The sequence below is a fragment of the Podarcis raffonei genome, chromosome 9, assembly GCF_027172205.1.
Source record: "Podarcis raffonei isolate rPodRaf1 chromosome 9, rPodRaf1.pri, whole genome shotgun sequence".
Classification (NCBI taxonomy): domain Eukaryota; kingdom Metazoa; phylum Chordata; class Lepidosauria; order Squamata; family Lacertidae; genus Podarcis; species Podarcis raffonei.
Window position 1 is genome coordinate 42,365,770 of NC_070610.1, and position 20,020 is coordinate 42,385,789.

At 39.3% G+C, this 20,020-nt stretch overlaps 1 protein-coding gene across 8 annotated transcripts in view; it reads left to right on the top strand.

Moving 5' to 3' along the window:
- The window catches only part of LRBA (LPS responsive beige-like anchor protein), a 361,620-nt gene extending 342,870 nt beyond the window's left edge, over positions 1–18,750 (top strand). For all 8 annotated transcript variants that reach the window (XM_053403139.1, XM_053403142.1, XM_053403140.1 and 5 more), the window contains 4 exons: positions 9,196–9,297; positions 12,344–12,540; positions 16,621–16,772; positions 18,635–18,750. In XM_053403139.1, coding sequence (XP_053259114.1) covers positions 9,196–9,297; positions 12,344–12,540; positions 16,621–16,772; positions 18,635–18,725 — 542 coding nt within the window. In that variant the 3' untranslated portion in view covers positions 18,726–18,750. The remainder of the gene's footprint in view (positions 1–9,195; positions 9,298–12,343; positions 12,541–16,620; positions 16,773–18,634) is intronic.
- The last annotated feature ends 1,270 nt before the right edge of the window (positions 18,751–20,020 follow it).

Below are 20,020 nucleotides of genomic sequence, written 5' to 3' on the forward strand. Positions count from 1 at the left end.
ATGTATCTTTTGCAGAGCACAGTGACTGGTTGCTCATATAAGGGGTAATACCAGCTCCTTGAACTTAGCCTGGTAGTTAATTGACAGCCAGTTAAGTTATTTAATATGATGGGAATATTCTGTCTGCTGAGCACTTGAGATGCCACATTTTCTGTTTCTGAGTCACCCTCAAGGGCAGACCCACACAGTACACTGTTTCTTCCAAGATAACCAGGAACACTCCCTCCCATAAGGATGCATTGATCAGAACCTCTTTTAGAAAAGGTTTTGAGGTCTGATGGATCAATAAAAATTAAATTTATTTCCCCCTCTCTCTCTCATACGCCATCATTTATTACAAGTGATCACTGGTGGGAACTAAGTTACATAGATGTCAATAAATCAAGATTTAATGGCATTTAGATTAAAATGAATTAAAAGGATTAGCAAGATATCGAAAAGCGGAATAGATAATATTTGTAGAGGAAGGTTTCCTGGGGTTGCTAAATTATTCTGTTGCATATAATGGTTTGTCTTAAATTTTGAACATTCAATATGATACCAGCTTACATATGTGTTAGCCATTTATATTTCTTCAGTATGAGCAGCTTCAACACATAATGGTATTCTGGACAACAAAGGGTTCCTTTAAAATAAATTACCGTACATGAAAGCTGTGTCAAACTTTAGCACTGTTGCAGCCTTTAGGAAGTATCCTTTGTTTAAAGCTTCCATTTCTGTCTTTTAAAAAGTTTTTGCTCTCGATAATCAAGCATCCTAGAGTGACATCTACTGGTAGTGATGTGAAATTCCATAAAACAATCCATGTCGTAGCAAAGTCAGTGGTAGAAATGTTACTTTCAGTGTTGAGAAATCAAGGTCTTGTACTCCAGAACAATCACATATCTCAATCATGCTTCATGGTTGTTTATAATATTTTGTCAAAGCATTGTCAGTCAGCAGAGCCATGCTGATTAGTCACTTGCCGTCAACAACTGACTGCTGAAAAGTCAATACAGTCGTACCTCGGCTCCTGAACGCCTTAGGAGTCGAACGTTCTGGCTCCCGAATGACCAAAAACTGGAAGTGAGTTTTCCGGTTTTTGAACTTTTTTTGGAAGCTAAACATCCAGCACAGCTTCCGCTATTGTTTCCGGCGCGCCTGCGCAATTGGGAACCAATTGGAAGCCGTGCCTTGGTTTCCAAACTGTTCAGAAGTCGAACGGACTTCTGGAACGGATTCTCTTTGACTTCCGAAGTACGTCTGTATTCAGTTAACATGTATGGTTGTGAATTTTTCTTCATGTTGCTATCTTTTTTCAAATTGCTTTGAAGGTTTTCTTTTACAATCAAGCAGTATATAAATTTTATGAAATAGAGATCACGCAACAGTGATGACCGAATGCTGCAAGATTTATTTGTAGTTATTCTGATGAATAGTCATGTAGCAGGCACTTAGGTGTGTGGCTTCCTTTTTCTTTTTTGTTTAAATTTCCGACCACAATACTGAGATGCATATATGTACTTTTCAGCCATAGTACACTTTCCATACCTGAACGTCTTCTGAGATTGTGTTAGATTTTCCTACTTTTTCACACATTTACTGTGTCCAGTCTACACCTTTGAATCATCAATGCATATGGTTCACTAAGCATCTCTTTCCAAGTTTTACAGCAGTAAGGGCCAACTGGACATTGCAAGGAATGTAATGCCACTAATCACATCTCCTCTCAGATGTTCTCCAAGTAAATTCTTGTAAAAGGAACATAGAGTATTTCCCCATCCTCACTCTTCATTAGCTGCTACATTTGGACCAGATAGTCCTTCAAATTGAGGATGTGTTTTAATAGAGAATTGTTCTCTTGTCCAAGCAGGGATTATAACTACTTATAGTTTGAAAAATAAGTGAATGGAGAAGGTGGGGAAGAATGGAGGCAGAAGTTCTGAATCGTATAATGTGTACTGCAGAACCATTCGAGGAAATAGAAGGGCTCCTTGTTTATGAGTTTATTTAGTTTACTGGCTTTTCTGGTTTGTATTTCACATCAGAAATGTGATTAGAAGTGACCATTGTTGCCTTACAATGACATATAGTATTTCTCTATTAGATAGTTAATATGGGCAGTAGCCAATGAACACAAGGATTTCTATTTATGCAATGGGACTTTATCCCCCCACCTTTGCACATCCCACCCTAGAGAGTGGGGGGGGGGGCTCTCCTTGAAGAAATCTAGATGTAGCAGAAATCCTTGCACTGGAAGGACCTTGACTAAGGACCACATTGGATGCATCCTCCTATGTCCTTCATGGGAAGAGTTGTTCCCACATTTGTGTATAGGAATCATGTCATGTCCCAATCACTTCCTTGTGCACAGTGGAAAGCTCCTCCTATCCCCTCACCCACCCCCCAAATGATTAGGTTGTTTCTAGTCTATTTTCCCATTTGTATTCATGTTTCAGAATTGTGTAGAAATATTTGCTAAGTGTTTGCCTGGAATGTGAAGTGAGTGGGGAAGTGTGCGTTGACCTTTGTCACACACCCTCTTCCACCTCCGTCACAAATACTTATAATGGTGGTTTGCTTAGTAGATTGCCAGCACGCTAGCTGTGTTTTAAATTAGATGGAGAGCAGCTTTTCGGTGTTGCTGTGTTCAAGCTCAGGTGTCACTAAAATGATACGCATGAAATTATCCAGAAGGACCAGGATGGTTTAGTGCTCCATGATGGTATGCAGGCCTTCATATTTCAGGCAGAACAAGGCTCTGTTTACTGCTTATAGGCTTGATGTTGGATGTTGTAAAAGGAATAATATTCATATGGTAAATGAATAAAAATATAATGTGTTCCATATGTGTAGCACTGGAGTAATACGCTTAACATATAACATTTATTTACCTTATTAGATGTTCTATTCAAGCTAGTTTCCCTCTCCTAATCAACAAAGATGTGCTCTCCATAGATCCATTTCGATTGTCTAATTTTCTTTTGTCAGTGCTGTTCTTTCAGTGGGCCAAAGAGAGAAACTTCAGAATAATTTCCTCAATTAATTTCTTAACTTAAGAAGTTGCTCTGTATAAATCCGAAATGGGACATTCTGTGTGTTTCACTTAATGTAAATGCTAATATTGGCCATGCTGATTTGACTATTTTTAAATCGTATTGTGAGTCTAAAGTACGCAGGTTTGAGAACTCCTTATTCAGCCACAGAACTATAAAAGTCCTCGGGAAAAAATCAAGTTTGCTTTAGTTATAACTTTGTATTAGCTAGTACCTATTCCTTGTTTGTTTTCACAGACTTTTATTTCTGATTTCGAACGTTAAAACCACCTGTTTGAAAGGAAGAGCTCCTGCCTCATACAGATTGCATCAATACTTTAATATCTGTATGTTTTAAAATACTGATGCACTATTTGTGGTATTATACTATATTTTTCCCCCTTTGAATTCATTCATTCCCGTTTCCTTTCCTTTTAAAAAAAACAACTTTGAACCAGCTTTCTTTAAAAAGAAAAAAAGACCTGGCTAATAAGTGTATCTGGAATTATTTATAATTTTATTTATGAGTTATAATAGCAGTCTGTTACCAATCTCAGTGTTCCTGGACCAGCTATATATGATCATATTTCATATTTCTATGTTTAGAAGTTCTTAGTACACACGTTTTCGGTTCCTAGATCAATTTTTAAAAGTCAACTCTTTTTGAACATTTAGGACACAATATGAAGAGGGTGGGGACCCCCATAGAATATAATAGGGCCCTGTTTTCTCTCTGCTTATGGTACGTTCTTTGGCAGAGGATGTGTACACAGGGCCATTTAAACTGGATTTATTGCATCCTACATGTGCAAGTTTTTCATGTCATATCATATGCACAATGTTGTCCTCATCCAAATGACAGCCTCCACTTTCCTTCCATTTAATTAGAATTTCCTGCATATAATGTGGGGGGTTTTTTGGGGGGGAGGGGTGTCCAGCATAAAATTGCATGTTACCCAGTTGTCAACGGAAGCACATTGTGTGGGTGTGGTGTTTTAAAAAAAAAAGTGTGTTGTTGTGATATTTTCCTAGGTGCCATCTCTCACCGCGTTCCCTATTTCTGTTGTTGAGGGATACTTGGGTGGGCTGCTAGTGGGGCTGAGCACAATGCACTCTCCTTCTGCTTAACCTGCAATTTTGTGCAAGTCTGGTACATAGGAAAACTCGTATCTAAAAAATAAACAAGAGTTGTGCGCTCAGGTGAACCAATGCATGCCCACAATGGGCTTAAGGTTTTTGGAATTCAGGGCGGGTGGAGAAGTACTAATCATGGGGAGGGGGCAAGACCACACAGTGCAAATACAGCCCACTAGTCCACTAGTGTGAATGGGAAGCATTGAGAGTGCTCACATGTGGATGAATATGCACAAAAACACACACACGGGTGGGTGGGGAAATGGCTCTGCAGTCCCATGTGCACATTAACGCTTTGGGATATACACAGCCTGAAGGGAAGGATTGGACAGGGATATAAGATGTGTGTACAGACCACACATTCCCTGTATGAACCTGACATGCTTTCTGCATGCGTGCTTGTTATGCACTACTTGGTCTCCGGTAGGGGTTCTTCTACACGTGCCAGCATCAGGAAGGTTTTAGCTCATATTTAAACATTCAGCTATTTATTTATGAAATTTGTACACCTCTTGATTGTAAAAAAACAAAAACAAAACTCAAATCTTATTAGACATTCACGGTTTTGCTTTAAAATACTTTCAAGGGAGTTAAACTGAACAGCAGATTTCGTTTATTTAACCTAACCTTTTAAGATACGTTTATAGCAGGAGTCAATAAAAATAGAGAAGGGTTGTTTTATTTAATTAAATTTTTATGTTGAGACATAAAAAAATAATAATTGCTTTTTGTAAAGTGCTACAGTTGTAGAAAAATCAGTTATTTACATGAATTAGCTTTGAATAATAAACAGAGTCTAGTTATGCTTGGTTTAGCAAAAGCTACCTTTTAAAGTAAAAAAAAAAAGTATTAGTAGTGGTTTGTAGATTAAATGTAGGTTGGAAGTCAACATTCATAAAGAGTCTGCTGGATTGATTTAAGATGTATGGACCACTATTCACATTCGGTTGCCTCTCCAGATTCTCTTTCACTTTTTCTGTATGAAATTTAAGCCTAACAGAATGAAACAGCAGATACAGTTCATAATCAAGTAAGGAACAAACTCTCAAGAAAACTTAAGTAATTTCCATTTTTTTCTAGTACAATATTACTAGCCGAACAGAACTAATCTCCTTTTATGCTCTGAGGTTATGAATTCTTTGTTTTAATTCTGTAAGAGTTATAGCTTATGCAAACAGTTAGTAGGAAGGAAAAGGCTTCTACAGAATGGATTTGGTTTTTGTGTGTGTTTTGTAGCTCTTGAAGTAGCGTGATTTCTCTGTTGTATATGATTTAGAAGGTACTCTCTTTGTTTTGTGAATGTTGTGTTAAATACCAAGTTCAAGTTTTAGGTAAAGCTTTAACAATGAGCTTGAGGCCGTGTTAAATATAGTGTTGCCCGAAATAAATCTGCAAAACAGTTTTGGATATTAGAACAGGATTTGGACTTTCTTTAATTTCATTTGACTTGTTCATCTTGCTTTAAGGATCTCCATAAAGATGTACTCAACATTCTTTTCAGGCCTTCATTAAAGCTTGGATCAGTGGTCGTAAACCTGCTTAAGGGACAAAGCCTTGCCCTTCTTTGAAGTCACTTCCCTGGGATTTCAAAGAAGACATAGAAGCCAGTTCCCCCAAAAGCAGTTCTGAAAAGTTTGAAGTGGTGCCCCTTAAACCAGAAGCAAAGTTATTCCCCCCCTTTCTTTGCTGAAAACCATGACAATCTTCTGAGGTACTAAGAATTTAAAAGCTTTTTAAAGAAATCTCTTCTGCTCTACAATCAGCTTCTGAGTTGACACCATTATTTGGAAAACCAGAAGCATGAAGAACCCTAAATGCTTAACATTTTTATCAAAGGAATCAGTCTGACTTTTCAAAGGACTCCTGTTCCATAAGGCTACATTGGTGCTGAGAACGAAGGTTAGACAAACTTTCAATAGCCTTTTAAACATACCATTGCTAAATCAATGTAGGCAGCCTGTGCTAAAATTATAAATACAGTTCATTTTATTAAAAATATTTAGTTAATTTCTTGTGCATCTGAATTAATTATATGTATATTTGAAACATAAAATTACTAAACTGGTAACAACTCAAATAACATTTGATGTGCAAAAATGAATTATGCAGTCACAAGGGAAATACATGTGGAAATTGGCTGGAGTCCAGACACTTAGTAACGTATACGACCTTCGGGATTGTGTCTGATGTTGTATTTTTCAACCTATGTTTAATTTATTTCTTCTGAAGATTTTACATTTGAATCCTTGGCATTGCAACATCATTTAACGTCCAAACTCTTTAAGTCCATCCAACTGCCACTCTTTTCATATACTCCAAGCTCAGAACGGGAGAGGGTGTATATTTGTCTGGATGGATCTATTGTTGCCTCTTCCTTTAAAAACTTTTGTGCTGTTGGTCATTCCTAGGTAATATGAGCTGGTAATACTTTTAGAGTGCAACAGACTTTGAAAACCCTGAATGTAACTCATGCCAATAATGCAATTACAGTCAGAGCTCATTCCAGGCCCTCCTTAATCTGAAAAGGACTGGGCATGCAGACTCAAAATGTGCTTGGGTACTCTATGCTAGATGAGAGTGGTAGCACTGCTGGAATGCCAAACCCTTTGTTGGTCTTAGGTCCATACTAATCTTACTGCCATTTTGAACTGGGCTTACTACAGTGCATCCTTCTTATCCTGTATGGCAAGGGTGGAGAGCCTCAGGTCTGGGGGCCAACTATGACCTTCCAGACTTCTCTATCTGGCTCTCAGGACTTCCCCAGGCAAGCCCCCCTCCTCCCTCCTTGAATAGTTTTGCCTGGCTGGAATGTGTCCTGGTTGCCAAGATGGAGAGATGTGTATGGTTGCGGTTCTATATAAACTTCTGATTTTTGCATGGCTGGAATGTAGCCTACGTGCAAAGAAACATCCCTCCCTTCCTTATTTTGCCTCTGGTCCTGTTTGCTATTGGCTTGTGGCCCGCAGAAGGTTGCTAGCAAGGGAATGCAACCCTCAATGAGTTTACTTTACCCACTTTAAGAAATGGAAGCTTTGAGCAGTAGCCTTAAGTTGCCATTTGCATGAAAGACGAGTGCGCTGTCATTCTCCACACGAAAGAGAATAATAGCGAGTGGCTATGTCATCCCATGCCCCTTTTGCAGCATCTCACCTAAGGAATGAGCTACAGATTGCTCTCCAAATAGCTCTAACTCAGCTCCTAGGAACTATTTATAGTCCTATATTCATCACACACAGCATGTGCTGCCACAGCTGGCCATGCCATGGAAGCAAGAGGACACAAAATGAAAGGCAACTCAATGATCTCAGATACATATCAGTCTCAACCTTTCATACAGCAGTTGTACCCATTGTATGTTAAAAGAAGGACTTTTTTTGGTTAAACCATGCACATTCATCTCAGTAGTAAAAAAAAGTATTGCTTTTTTAAAAATTACTTTAGCTGCGCCTTAGATCAGGAAAGAACCCCTCTTTTTTATAAAAGCGTAGTGACTGTTCACAGTCACCTAAGCACTGCCTAATAAACATAAGGAGATATAGTAGGGTTCCTGCTCTTAGGCTTTTAATATGATTTCCACCACCACCCCTCCTGAACTGTCTGCCATACTTCCTGGATTTGAGTGTGCTTTGCCAAATCTTCCATAAAATAAAAGCTTTTTAAAAATTTATGGTGGCTATTTTAAAATTGTGTAGTTTGAAAGAGGGAGCAGGGTTGGGTTGCAGTAAAGTATTGTTTTTTCCTTGTTTTTTTAAAAAAGCACTTTTCTCGGAAATAAAATTAAGTCTAGTTCAGCAAACAGCAGAATAAAAACATAGCTTGAACTCCAAGTTTGTGTTCTGGTTTGTTGAAATCGATTGAAGTTTTGCCCAGTATTTCAGTAGGATATGCATTGTACCCGTGTAGGAAGCTGCCTCTTACCATGTCAAGCTGGGGACTTTCATACCATCTGCTATTTTATCCTTTTAGCAGCAGATATGAGGGTTGAATCCTAGCATGGAACCATTCTACCCCTGAGTTTGTAATACCTCTCTGATCCAATTGTTCCTTGTACGATGCAGGTCTGATCCTATCAAATGGCGAAGTGAGACCGTTGTCTCAGGTGATAGATACCGATCAGTGGCAGCTATGTCTCCCAGCCATTCCTCCTGAGAACTTTGGCCATTCACCTTAGTTGGCCAGCAGGGTCTTGCTGCCCTAAGGTAGCAATTGCCAGGGTTGGATTCAACCATCAACCCTGGGTACAGCAAAAACGATGGAGCATCTTATACTTTGCCTCAGGGAACATAATGTCTTGAGGAAGCCTTGTATGCATGCCAGCTTTGATCTGTTCATGGAATTCCCTGCCCTGCCCTCCCCACACCCCCCAAAAGGAGTTCCTTATTAATTTGTCCATTTGCAGATTCTATGGAGAAGGAACCATTGCTATATACAAACAAAAGCCCCCATAGGCTCATTGACCTAGTTTAATTGCTTTTATTCGACCATGTAGTCATTTTGACTACATACAAACACCTCATAGGTAAGGCTTATTTTACTAGCGTCTCTGTGAATTGAGCCTTGTATGTTAAAAATGTTCCATTCTGTGTTTTATCTTGGCTGTCTAGAACTGCGTTGTGCATTTACTGGTGGGCAACAACATATGACACAAATAAATATCACAACGCTATCAGTGGAATTTGCACTACTGCGGGTGCCACATAATACCCATTCCGCATTTGTAAGAATGTGATCATTTAATGCAGCAGCATCTACACTTTGGAACTAGCTGCCTATTGAGATCAAGCAGGTGCCTTCCCTCTACTGTTTTCGGTGCATGCTAAAAATATTCTCATTTAGACAAGCCTACCCAGTTGCTTAGAAAGTTGAGGTAATTTTGATTTGTTTTAGTATTCTGACTTTTGTATGTTTTAAAGTATGGTTGTGAATTTTTCTTGATTTTGTAAACCTCTTTGAAGTTGTTGTTTTTTGCAATTAAGCAGTGTGTAAATATTATGAAATAAATAAAATAATTAAGTGTGACAAAGGAATTTCTTTCTTCCCATTGAAGGTGAATTTGCCACTCCTCGAGCAATCTTGACAGGTCATGACTATGAGATTACCTGCGCTTCAATTTGTGCTGAACTCGGCCTGGTAATAAGTGGTTCTAAAGGTAAATTTTGTTGCATCCTTTTCTAAAAGTCTACTTGGAAATGTTTCCCCCCCCCCCTTGAAAGCTGAAGATTAGTACTCTTTAGGCTATGAAAGTTAAGTTTATTCATTTTTCTTATACTAATCTTTTATCTTCAGCAATTTTGAAAAGCTAAGCAAAGCAAATGAACAACTAGCATGACAGACGAAATGTTACATTTCACCATTTAATTATGAGTCCCACATAGTGCTTTGTAGAGACTAACCATGTCTAATCGTCAGGGGACAGCTTTTTCCTCTCTTTCTGTTGTGCCCTGACCTCTGCCTGGAGTGTACCAGTGCTGCAGCGTAAATTATGTCATTTATGTTTTATATTCCAATAGAAATGGACACTGGGTTTTCCTCATGTATATTCTCACTGGTATTGAGAATATATTTGTATCGGTTATATGTTCCTGTGCTTGTCCACAAATCACCTCCCATGCTAGGTGTAAATCCCTGTGGAAAATCCTTTTCCTTCCATTTTGTTTGCAATGTGTGTGTGAGGGGGAGAGATATTTTCCATCTTCCTAGAACAATACAGTCAAACCAGGGGTTGAATGCGCTTCGGGTTGAGCGCGTTTGAGTTGCGCTCCACAGCAACCCGGAAGTAACGGAGCACGTTACTTCCAGGTTTCGCCGCTTGCGCATGCGCAGACGCTCAAAATGACGTCACGCACATGCGCAGAAGCGACGAAAAGCGACGCGTGCATGCGCAGACGTGCTGTCGCTATTTATGTTTGCTTCTAGATGTGAACGGGGCTCCAAAATGGATCCCATTCATATCTAGAGGTACCACTGTATCTACAAGTTTATCCATTGGTCCTCAAAAGCAGAAACTGTGTTCCAAAGACACAGTTATTCTGGATATGCAGGCCTCTAGTGTTCAGAATGTTCAACCAAGACCAGGAAGATCCAGGTGGGAGGGCCCCCTGCAATTTATTAATTTTTTTTTACCAAATCCTGCTTGCCGCGTTTACAGTCAGTCTCCGTCTGTTTTGTGTTTTACTCGTAGCAATGACGGCAAGCAAGCAAACCTCTCTCTACAAAAACACAGGCAGGGGGCCTTTCCTCCCTTAAGTCAGATCCTCCCACATCAGTAGCACATGAGTTCCTTGGCTGGGAGCAGGACTTCTTTTCTGAACATGCCCAGTTCACCAGTTTGCTCAGGCCATCGGGAGGAGGTAGCTGCCATTTTGCATTAGTAAGAGAAACAGTGGAGAAAATACTGACCTTCAGCCTTTTCTCCTGGTTCTTACTAGAAATGGAAGAAGAAGGAGAAGTACCGTATTTTTCGCTCCTTAAGACGCACCAGATCATAAGACGCACCTAGTTTTTGGAGGAGGAAAACAAGAAAAAAAATATTCTGAATCCCAGAAGCCAGAACAGCAAGAGGGATCGCTGTGCAGCAAAAGCAGCGATCCCTCTTGCTGTTCTGGCTTCTGGGATAGCTGCGCAGCCTGCATTTGCTCCATAAGACGCACACACATTTCCCCTTACTTTTTAGGAGGGAAAAGGTGCGCCTTACAGAGCAAAAAATACAGTATGTTATATGGGAAGGTAACTCTGTTTTTGGAACAGACTGTCGGCTTGGAGCTCCTCCCCAACCCCTAAATGCAAAATTCCTTTCCCAAAGAAACCTTCAGGCTCCAATCCTATATGCACATAGAAGCATAGCATCTTAGACTTGGAAGGGATCCCTGAGAGTCATCTAGTCCAACCCTCTGCAATGCAGGAATCTCAGCTGAAGCATCCATGACAGATGGCCATCCAACCTCTGTTTAAAAACCTCCAAGGAAGGAGAGGCCACCACCTCTTGTGGGAGCCTGTCCCACTGCTGAACAGCTCTTACTGTCAGAAAGTTTTTCTGAATGTTTAGTTGGGATCTCCTTTCCTGCACCTTGAAGTCTTTGGTTCGAGTCCTACCCGTCAGTGCAGGAGAAAACAAGCAAGCTCCCTCCTCCATGTGACAGCCCTTAAGATCTTTGAAGATGGCTATCCTATCTCCTCTCAGTCTCCTCTTTTCCAGGCTAAATATACCCAGCTCCTTCAAGTACTCCTCATAAGGCTTAGTTTCCAGACCCTTGATCATCTTGGTTGCTCTCCTCTGTACAGGTTCCAGCTTGTCAACATCATTTTAAAATTGTGGTACCCAGAATTGGACACAGTATTCCAAGTGTGGTCTGACTAAGGTAGAATAGAGTGGTACTATTACTTCTCTTGATCTGGACACTATACGTCTGTTGATGCAGCCTAGAATAGCATTAGCCTTTTTTTTGCTGCTGCATCACACTGTTGACTCATGTTAAGCTTGTGGTCCACCAAGACCCCTAGATCCTTTTCACATGTACTGCTAGTAAGCCAGGTGTCCCTCCATCCTATATTTGTGTATCTGCTTCTTCATGTCAAAGTGCAGAACCTTACATTTGTCCCTATTGAAATTCATTTTGTTAGCTTGCACCCAGTTCTCCAATTTGTTAAGGTCATTTTGAATTCTGATTCTGTCTTCTGCAGCATGGTTCTGTTAATACAGTAGGACTTACTTCTGAGTAAACATGCATAGCAAGGCACCATTTTCCTTCTCTTACTACTAGGGTGTGGAGCAGTGAGTTTTAGGGAAGGGGGCATGTGGTAGGATTCCTCACTGCCTAGGTTCAAATATTCACTCACCTTACTGGGTAAATTGTGGGGATAGAATGGGGAGGAGGAGGAGAACCTTGAATTCCTTGGAGGAAAGGCGGGAAATAAATGTAATAAATAAATAAGAATAAATAAATGAACATAGCCAGTCACACACACTGGGTGGCTGTGAGGATAAAATTGGGTAAAAAATATCCACATTGCTCTGACTTGAAGGAATGGCAAGATATACGTGTCTTAAATAGAGTTTTAATGACACTGTCGCATTGTCTAAGCGAACCAGCTTATTTTCCTGTTATGATCACAATTAATCAGAGAAAGCCAGATCTACTTTGCTAGCATCTGTAGAAAGTGTTGACGTTTTTGCCTTTTTCCTCCTCTTTCATCAGAAGGACCATGTCTCATACATTCTATGAATGGAGATCTACTGAGGGCGTTAGAAGCACCTGAAAACTGTCTGAAAGCAAAGCTTATCCAGGCATCAAGAGAGGGTCACTGTGTCATATACTATGACAATGGTCACTTCTGCGTATTCAGTGTGAATGGGAAACTGCAAGCGACTATGGAAACTGATGATAATATAAGGGTGAGCATTTTAAACTTCATTCCGTGTGCAGCATCGTTATAATTCCATACATTTGAAGTCTTATACTTCAGTGTTTTCTCAGCAAGTGAGAAAAAAAGAATGAAGACACAAAACTTAGTTGTACCTATCCCTACTTATCTGTTTAAAACAGGATTAAACTCAGTGCAGGGAGTTCAATCCTTCTTTCCACAGGGTTCAGGTGTGCCAGCAAGTTTGCTGCAGAAAACTCACTGGCACACTAGAACCAAGCAGGATTGAACCTTTGGATCAGCTGGTGCATGGGGCCAGCAACATAACAAGCTCATTTTTGTGTAGAGGAGAATCACGCTCTAATTGTTTACAGATATAATTATATGGGTGAAGTGCCTGTAACTTGTTTCACATGTCCACCTGCATTAAATGTATTATCAATTCATACATTATACTTGCCATACCATTCGTAATTCACAGCCAAGTGTTTGTGGTGGTGTTACCATAGCCCCCTGGTACTTAGTGTTTTTAACTTCCTTTTCCTACAATAACTGTACTGATAACGTGTCGCTTTCCGTTGTGATTATGTTGTCAGCTAGACCAGTAAATCTGTAAAATATCTCACAATCCCTTGGCTGGCTAAAACAATTTCTGTAGTGTTTGTCATTCCCAAGGTTTCAGGAGTGTCGCTTTATGCAATGGAAATTCTACTCTCTGTAGACCAGCATTACACACAAACCAAGCCATTATTTTCCCGCAGCAGTCCCACTTGGATTTAGTCTTAAGCAATCCACAGTCTTTCCCCCAGAGCTTCTGTACTTTATCATGCTGCAAGGAACGCGGCAACAGGATGATTAAAACGAGAGTGTTCAAAATGTCTCTGCCCACAGGCACTGGAGTCCAACAGTTTCACATTCTGATGGTAGTAGAAAAATTGAGTGTGTTCAAATTGTTCTGATATATATATATTGTATCTGTGGGCTCAGTTTGCACAGCCAACAAAGTTGAAGCTTTCAGTTGTTCTATTCAGACAGTATAATCTTCTGATTTACTGTCTTGTATACAAGTACCAAAAAAAAATGCTACCAAGAGAACTTTTAGGCAGTCTGGATATACTCAGGGCCTAATCAACACATTCCACCTGTTTTTGCTTTAAATATTGTATTGCTCAGTGGAACTTAGGCTAACAGCATATCACAGCAGATCTGCCTTGCAATGTTTAGATATCTTAATGAGTAACTTAAATCTAAGTCGGCAGGCCGTCCAGAGAACTAAAGTTATTCTATCCTAAACAAGGCCAGTATGCTATTCTGCCCAAAGGAACCAATTTATTTTTCTTTCCTGAGTCTGTTTTGAAAAGTGAAGTATCTAACTGGCTCTTGCTGCTTTATACCAATGTTGTCATGCTGACAGGTCTGCTTTTTCAGAATAGTGGTCTCTCACAAATCTGAGTTTTGAGACTGAGGGGAGTGCAAGTCAGAAACAAGTGAATATGGAAGATTCCTTAAAATGTATGCTTTGGAAGATTATTTGCACATCTGAACTATATACAGTGGTACCTCGGGTTAAGTACTTAATTCGTTCCGGAGGTCTGTTCTTAACCTGAAACTGTTCTTAACCTGAAGCACCACTTTAGCTAATGGGGCCTCCTGCTGCCGCCAAGCCGGAGCACAATTTCTGTTCTCATCCTGAAGCAAAGTTCTTAACCCGAGGTAATATTTCTGGGTTAGCAGAGTCTGTAACCTGAAGCGTATGTAACCTGAGGTACCACTGTATTGGAAAAAAGTTGAGTTGTCATTAGGTTACCATTTAGTAGAAACCAAAGGTATTTTCATAGTGAGGCAACATCAGAACTTTAAACCGCTTCTTGAGATAAAGAACATCTTTTATATTCCAAATCCTGAGGGCAATATTGTGAAACTGAAACATTGACAGACTTTCCCCCACTCCCAAACCAACCTATATATCAGTCTATCAATGTTTTTTTCCCATTCCCATCTAGGTGACTCAGTAAAATGCCACATCTATTAGTAAAACTATAAATCCCATATTTTATTTAATCAAGAGCACAGAAATTTGCTAGATTCATTGGTTGTAGAAGAGTTCAAGATTAATGGCTTTAATTTGCCTTTTAATATAGCATTTCTCTGATAAAAAGCCTCCAGTATAACATTCAAGTGAACCATAACCATAAGGTTAATGGATTTTCATCAGATGAATTTTATAACTGTAGCAAATAATTATTTGTCATGGTCTTCACTGCAATTTCAAAAATACCCTTAGGAGATTGCCATTTGTGAAATGAGGAAAAAATGGATATTGATTTTGCTTATAATGAATAATCTTTTTAGTAATTGTATTTGGTTTATTAGATAACGTGAGTGCAGCATTTTCTTTTAAACAATTTACTGCCTCAGCTTCATCATCCTTCCTGCTGTCTTCATTGTCATTTGTTAATGTATAATGTACCTGATGTGCTTAGATTCTAAGGGCAAGTACAGTTTCTTTCTTAGGTGAAAAATGTGTAGCACGTATTTGGGACTTGTCATAAGAAATAACAACTACCATGATAGGTAATTTAGCCATACTGCAGTTTATCCTGAGTTGAACGGTTTTTGTTATTCTATTTTTAATGTGTATAGCAATTGTGGGAAAAGGTTTTATTTATGAAAAGCTAATGAAAAAATATTAGAAGCTAAATTTAGAAGTTAACAACTTCTAAAATTAATTAGAGTTAACTTAAAAGTTAAACATTTTCACTTTCAACTATTTAAAACGTAAGTGAAAAAGAGTTAATGGTTAAAAGCTAAGTTGAGCTGAAGAAGGTTCTTCACACTGAGTCTGGGAGGATGGGGCCCTGACAAACTCCAGCTACAAAAGCTGAGGCTGCTGAACAAACTATTGGGCTGGGGTATTGTTTTTGTTGCTGCTTTTGGTATTATTTATATTTATATTTTGTAACTTTTAGTTTTTCTTATGATTTATGTGGAAATTGGTCAATTTGGTTGTGTTCTTTTTGATATTTTATGTATTGTTTATAACTACTTTGGGTAGTAATTTTACTACCCAATACAAACTATTTGCTTTGTACTTATGTGATTTTCATGTTGGAAGCCACCTTGAACATGGTTTGAACTATGGGAAGGCGACATACAAAATAAGATGATGCATGATGTATAGCTCAGTCGGTAGAGCATGAGACTCAGAGTTGTGGGTTTGAGCCCCACGTTGAACAGAAGATTCCTGCATCGCAGGTGGTTGGACTAGATGGCCCTCATGGTTCCTTCCGACTGAAATTTTCAACTCATATCCCAAGGAAATAGATTCTTAACAGAGCATGAGGTGCTCCCGTGTATGAGTGTGAGGCATTAGTACTCGACTGGCAGGGCTGACATCTACCAAAAGAGAATGGCATGATGAAGGAGAAACCTATGCCAGCGTAGCTCCTGAAATGGTGCAGATAACGCTGCTTCTTTTAGCTCTCTGATTATTCCCATCTGCTTGCAGAGAGATATGAGACTGGCAAGGTTATGTTGCTGGCTGGAATGACTATGCTGTGTAACTTGAGGAGACGGAGTCCTCTGAAAGAGTGCAGCAGTTTCCCATGCAATAACCTTTGCAGTTTGGCCTTGAAACTATGTGTTGACATTGTGCCCACATAATGCATACATAATTTAACAAGCAAATATGTTAAAAGATATCAATAGCAACTTTCAGCCTCCAGTTAACATGTTGAAGGTTTTCCATTCAGCACTCCCAGCTATAACCAGGGGACAGTAAAAGTTACTCTGTGAATTTTATTTTATAGCATGTAATATGGCTTATAAGAAAATAAATGCCGCCATTGTCTGCAAGTTTGAGTTAAGTCCTCACTGTCCAAATAAGCAATAATTACAAAAATATTGACTTGTATATTTTGGAACAATTAATGGAAAGGTTGTGATCATGGTATTATGTGTTTTATCTACTCTCCGTCTGTATATGCATTTGCAAATCCTGCATTTATAATGAAAGCATTCAGCCTTGTTGGATGATAATTAACACATGGAAGAAAGAACTGAATGACTAAAGTTGTTCTTTTAACAGAAGTCTTGCCTTTTCTTTTTCTAGGCAATTCAACTGAGCCGGGATGGACAGTACCTCCTTACAGGAGGCGACAATGGGGTTGTTATGGTGTGGCAAGTGTGTGACCTCAAGCAACTTTTTGCCTATCCTGGTTGTGATGCTGGAATCCGATCCATGGCTCTTTCCTATGACCAAAGGTGAGTCAGTTCGTTTTGAGTTATTTGCTATTGATACCACTTTGTTGTGGCTTCATTCAGCACAGATCTTATATAGCAGAAAAGGATCCATAATAATAAAAAGTAACACCGAGAAAGCAAAAAGACTTACTAATTTATTTAGTGCATTTGTACCCTATTTTTCAGCCGAAAAGGCTCCCAGAGCAGCTTACATACAATCAAAACAGTCTTAGGGAGAAAGGAAAAGAAAACCCCAAAACAGCACAACAAATTGGGGGAAAGGGACAGGGAGGGAAGAGGAAAATAGAAATAAAAACCCAGGAACCAATTTCTAAAGAGCTGTTCCTATAATGACCATGTGACACAGTTCAGGGAATGCAAGCTGATGAAATGAGCCCTTCTTCCCATCTCTCTCTTACTGAGGCAGCCCATTCAGTTCAATTTATTGTATATAGCCAGAGGCCTTACAAAGGGCAAAAAACAAGACATTCCGCTAAAATCACACAACATAAGTCTATAATTTACAACATTTTTTAAAAATTACACTGCATAACTGGAATAAAGTTTCATAGCTGCCAGAGAAAATTTGGCTACCAGATTTGTAGATGTTTTCAGCTAAGAGTTCAGCTAGGAGGATCAATCTGAGAACCAATAGAGAATAGGATATATAAAAAGGGAAGTTTTTAATGTGTGACATTTTAATGTATTTTTAATCTTTGTTGGAAGCCGCCCAGAGTGGCTGGGGAAACCCGGCCAGATGGGTGGGGTACAAATAATAAATTACAATTACAATATAAAAATAATAATTCTCTGGGCGCTGTATGTAAAGGGCAAATCAACAAATAGAGCATGCTATCCAACCTGACTACATCCATAAATGCTTTTCTGTTCCATTTGTGCTATTCCAAAGTATCTCCTCTCTAAGTATGCTGAGGTCATCTATTGAAGCTTAAGTTCAGCAAAGGCCGTGCGTAACTCTGGAAAAGTGTCTCAAAATAGTGAGGTCTTGAGTGGTTGCACTTAATTTGAGGATACCAAATAGAGTAACGGGCAGCGATAATGGATGCTCTGCCTTGGTTGGTGTCATGGTTGAAGATTCAGTTTCTAAGATCATGAATTAAAGAATAGATATTTCTCCATTCAAAGACTGTAAGTCGTAATCTTGACACTTTTGTGCCCAACCTCCTGTTCTTACTTGTTCCAACCAGCAGATCTTCATGAGAATATGGTCCTCAAAAGCATTTGGTCTATGGAAGTATGTAGCATAGCTTAGATCAATTCTGGTTGCTATCGAGAGACCCAACTCACCTCTAAGATGAGTCCCAGGTGAAAGCTCCAGTATCTGCCTCATAAATTTGCTTTGTAGATCTTCTAGTTCAGATTTGACACGTTCCACCGGGGCAGTCCGATGGAATGCCTTCCTCCAGATGACAGTAGGCCTCACGGAGCTAGCCTTTTCACAGCTGGAGTGAGCTCTCCCACTGCTGGAACAACTATCCCCATGAGAAGAAATGAGTGATCCATGCCATTCTGTTGGCTAATGTTGTACAGATAAGAGGTTTAGTTCCATTACAGCTGGGGTGGCCAAGATGGTGCCCTCCAGATGTTCAACTCCAATCCCCATCAGCCCCAGGCAGGATGGCCAGTGGTGAGGGATGATGGGAGTTGCACAGGTTTCCCAACCCAACTTAAACTAGTGCCAAGGTAGAGTGTGCTTCTTTGTCTGAAGCCTTTTCTCCCACTCATCCCAGCTGTGTACACTGACAGATACCCAGTGGCAATCTGTGTAAGTTCTAGGCATTCTTTGCCATCATTCAGCTAAGTAGGCATGTGGCTAAATGTGGCTCCCCCCCCCCTCAATTTTCTTCTGTCTTTCTTCATAGGTGTATAATGACAGGCATGGCTTCTGGCAGCATAGTGCTTTTCTACAACGATTTCAACAGGTGGCATCATGAATACCAAACTAGGTACTGATGTTGAAACTTGCCGGATGGCATAGGAGTCTCGCTTGGGTAGCTTGCCAGAGCCTCCGTTCTTATAAATAATTAATATAACATCTGAATGTAACTTAAAATTTGCTGGGAGACGCTATTTTTTAAAGCTAATTGCTATTTTTGTAGACTTTGCTTGACTTTTTTGTGGGGGAAGGGGAAAGAAGCAGAAAATGGCTGCTGGGGTTCTGTAGCTTAAAAAGAAAATCTATATTTTTAGTCATAGTAAGTCTATTTTGATCCATGTATGGGGGGAGAGACCTAATTAAGATGGCTAAAATTCTTGTACTAGCTATATTATGAAACATGTTTCTCATGTAAATCTTTTAATATTGAGGAATATTTGATTAACAGTGGAAGCTGGTTATAATACTGTAAGTTGGTTATAATACTGGTGTTTTAAACTGGGCTAACCCACACCACATTTTGTCTCTTGTACCTTTCCAATGATTATACTATTTCAAGCACTGAATTTCTGGGAATCGAGAATATTTAAATTATGATAAATGTAATTTTGTTTCCATCAATGATCAAGCATGCTTCTAAGTCAGGAGAATTACTTTTTTGAATTTTTTTTTAAGTTTGCTGTTTTGTTGTGCAGTTGAAAAAGAAATCAACAATAGAGTTGTTATATGAAATGCAAATCTATACGTTTTCCTCCTCCTCTTCCTTTTAATGCATATCCAAAATGTGGCTTGTTCCTCAAAACTGAGGTATCCTCTATTAGCAAACTGCATAACTTTTAAAATCATGAGGAGCTCTAAAGTACACTTCTGCTAGCTGCCTATAAGCACTACTAGGCTGCAAGCAGAAGATAATTCCAGCTCTGCCTACAGAATCTCTGGTGGCAAGAGCTTTAATTTCCATTGTAACATGGCTTGTGAGAGCAGTGTAGCACAAGCCATACCCAACACCATATACGAAAATGAGGCATGTTTGCATCAGTCCTTGTCCAATCATGTTGAAAACCACAGAATAGCCCCCGCCTCTTAGGGAATGAATTAAAAATTTATACTAAGGAACAATGTTATTTTGGTGTTGCATAAATTCTACTTTTTCTACAAGATTGCTGTGCAGAATTCTGTGAAAATATTTGTGAAAGGGATTGTATTGTTTTGTAGGTCTGTATTGCATAAATTACTTTGTATGTTGTGCTTTATTAAGATTTGAAACTTACATTCCATATCTATATTGGTATATAATTTTCTTCAGCTGCTAACTTGAAGCAGTTCACATTGTTGGTTTTTTTTCTAGCATTCAACTACTCTCTCTTTAAGG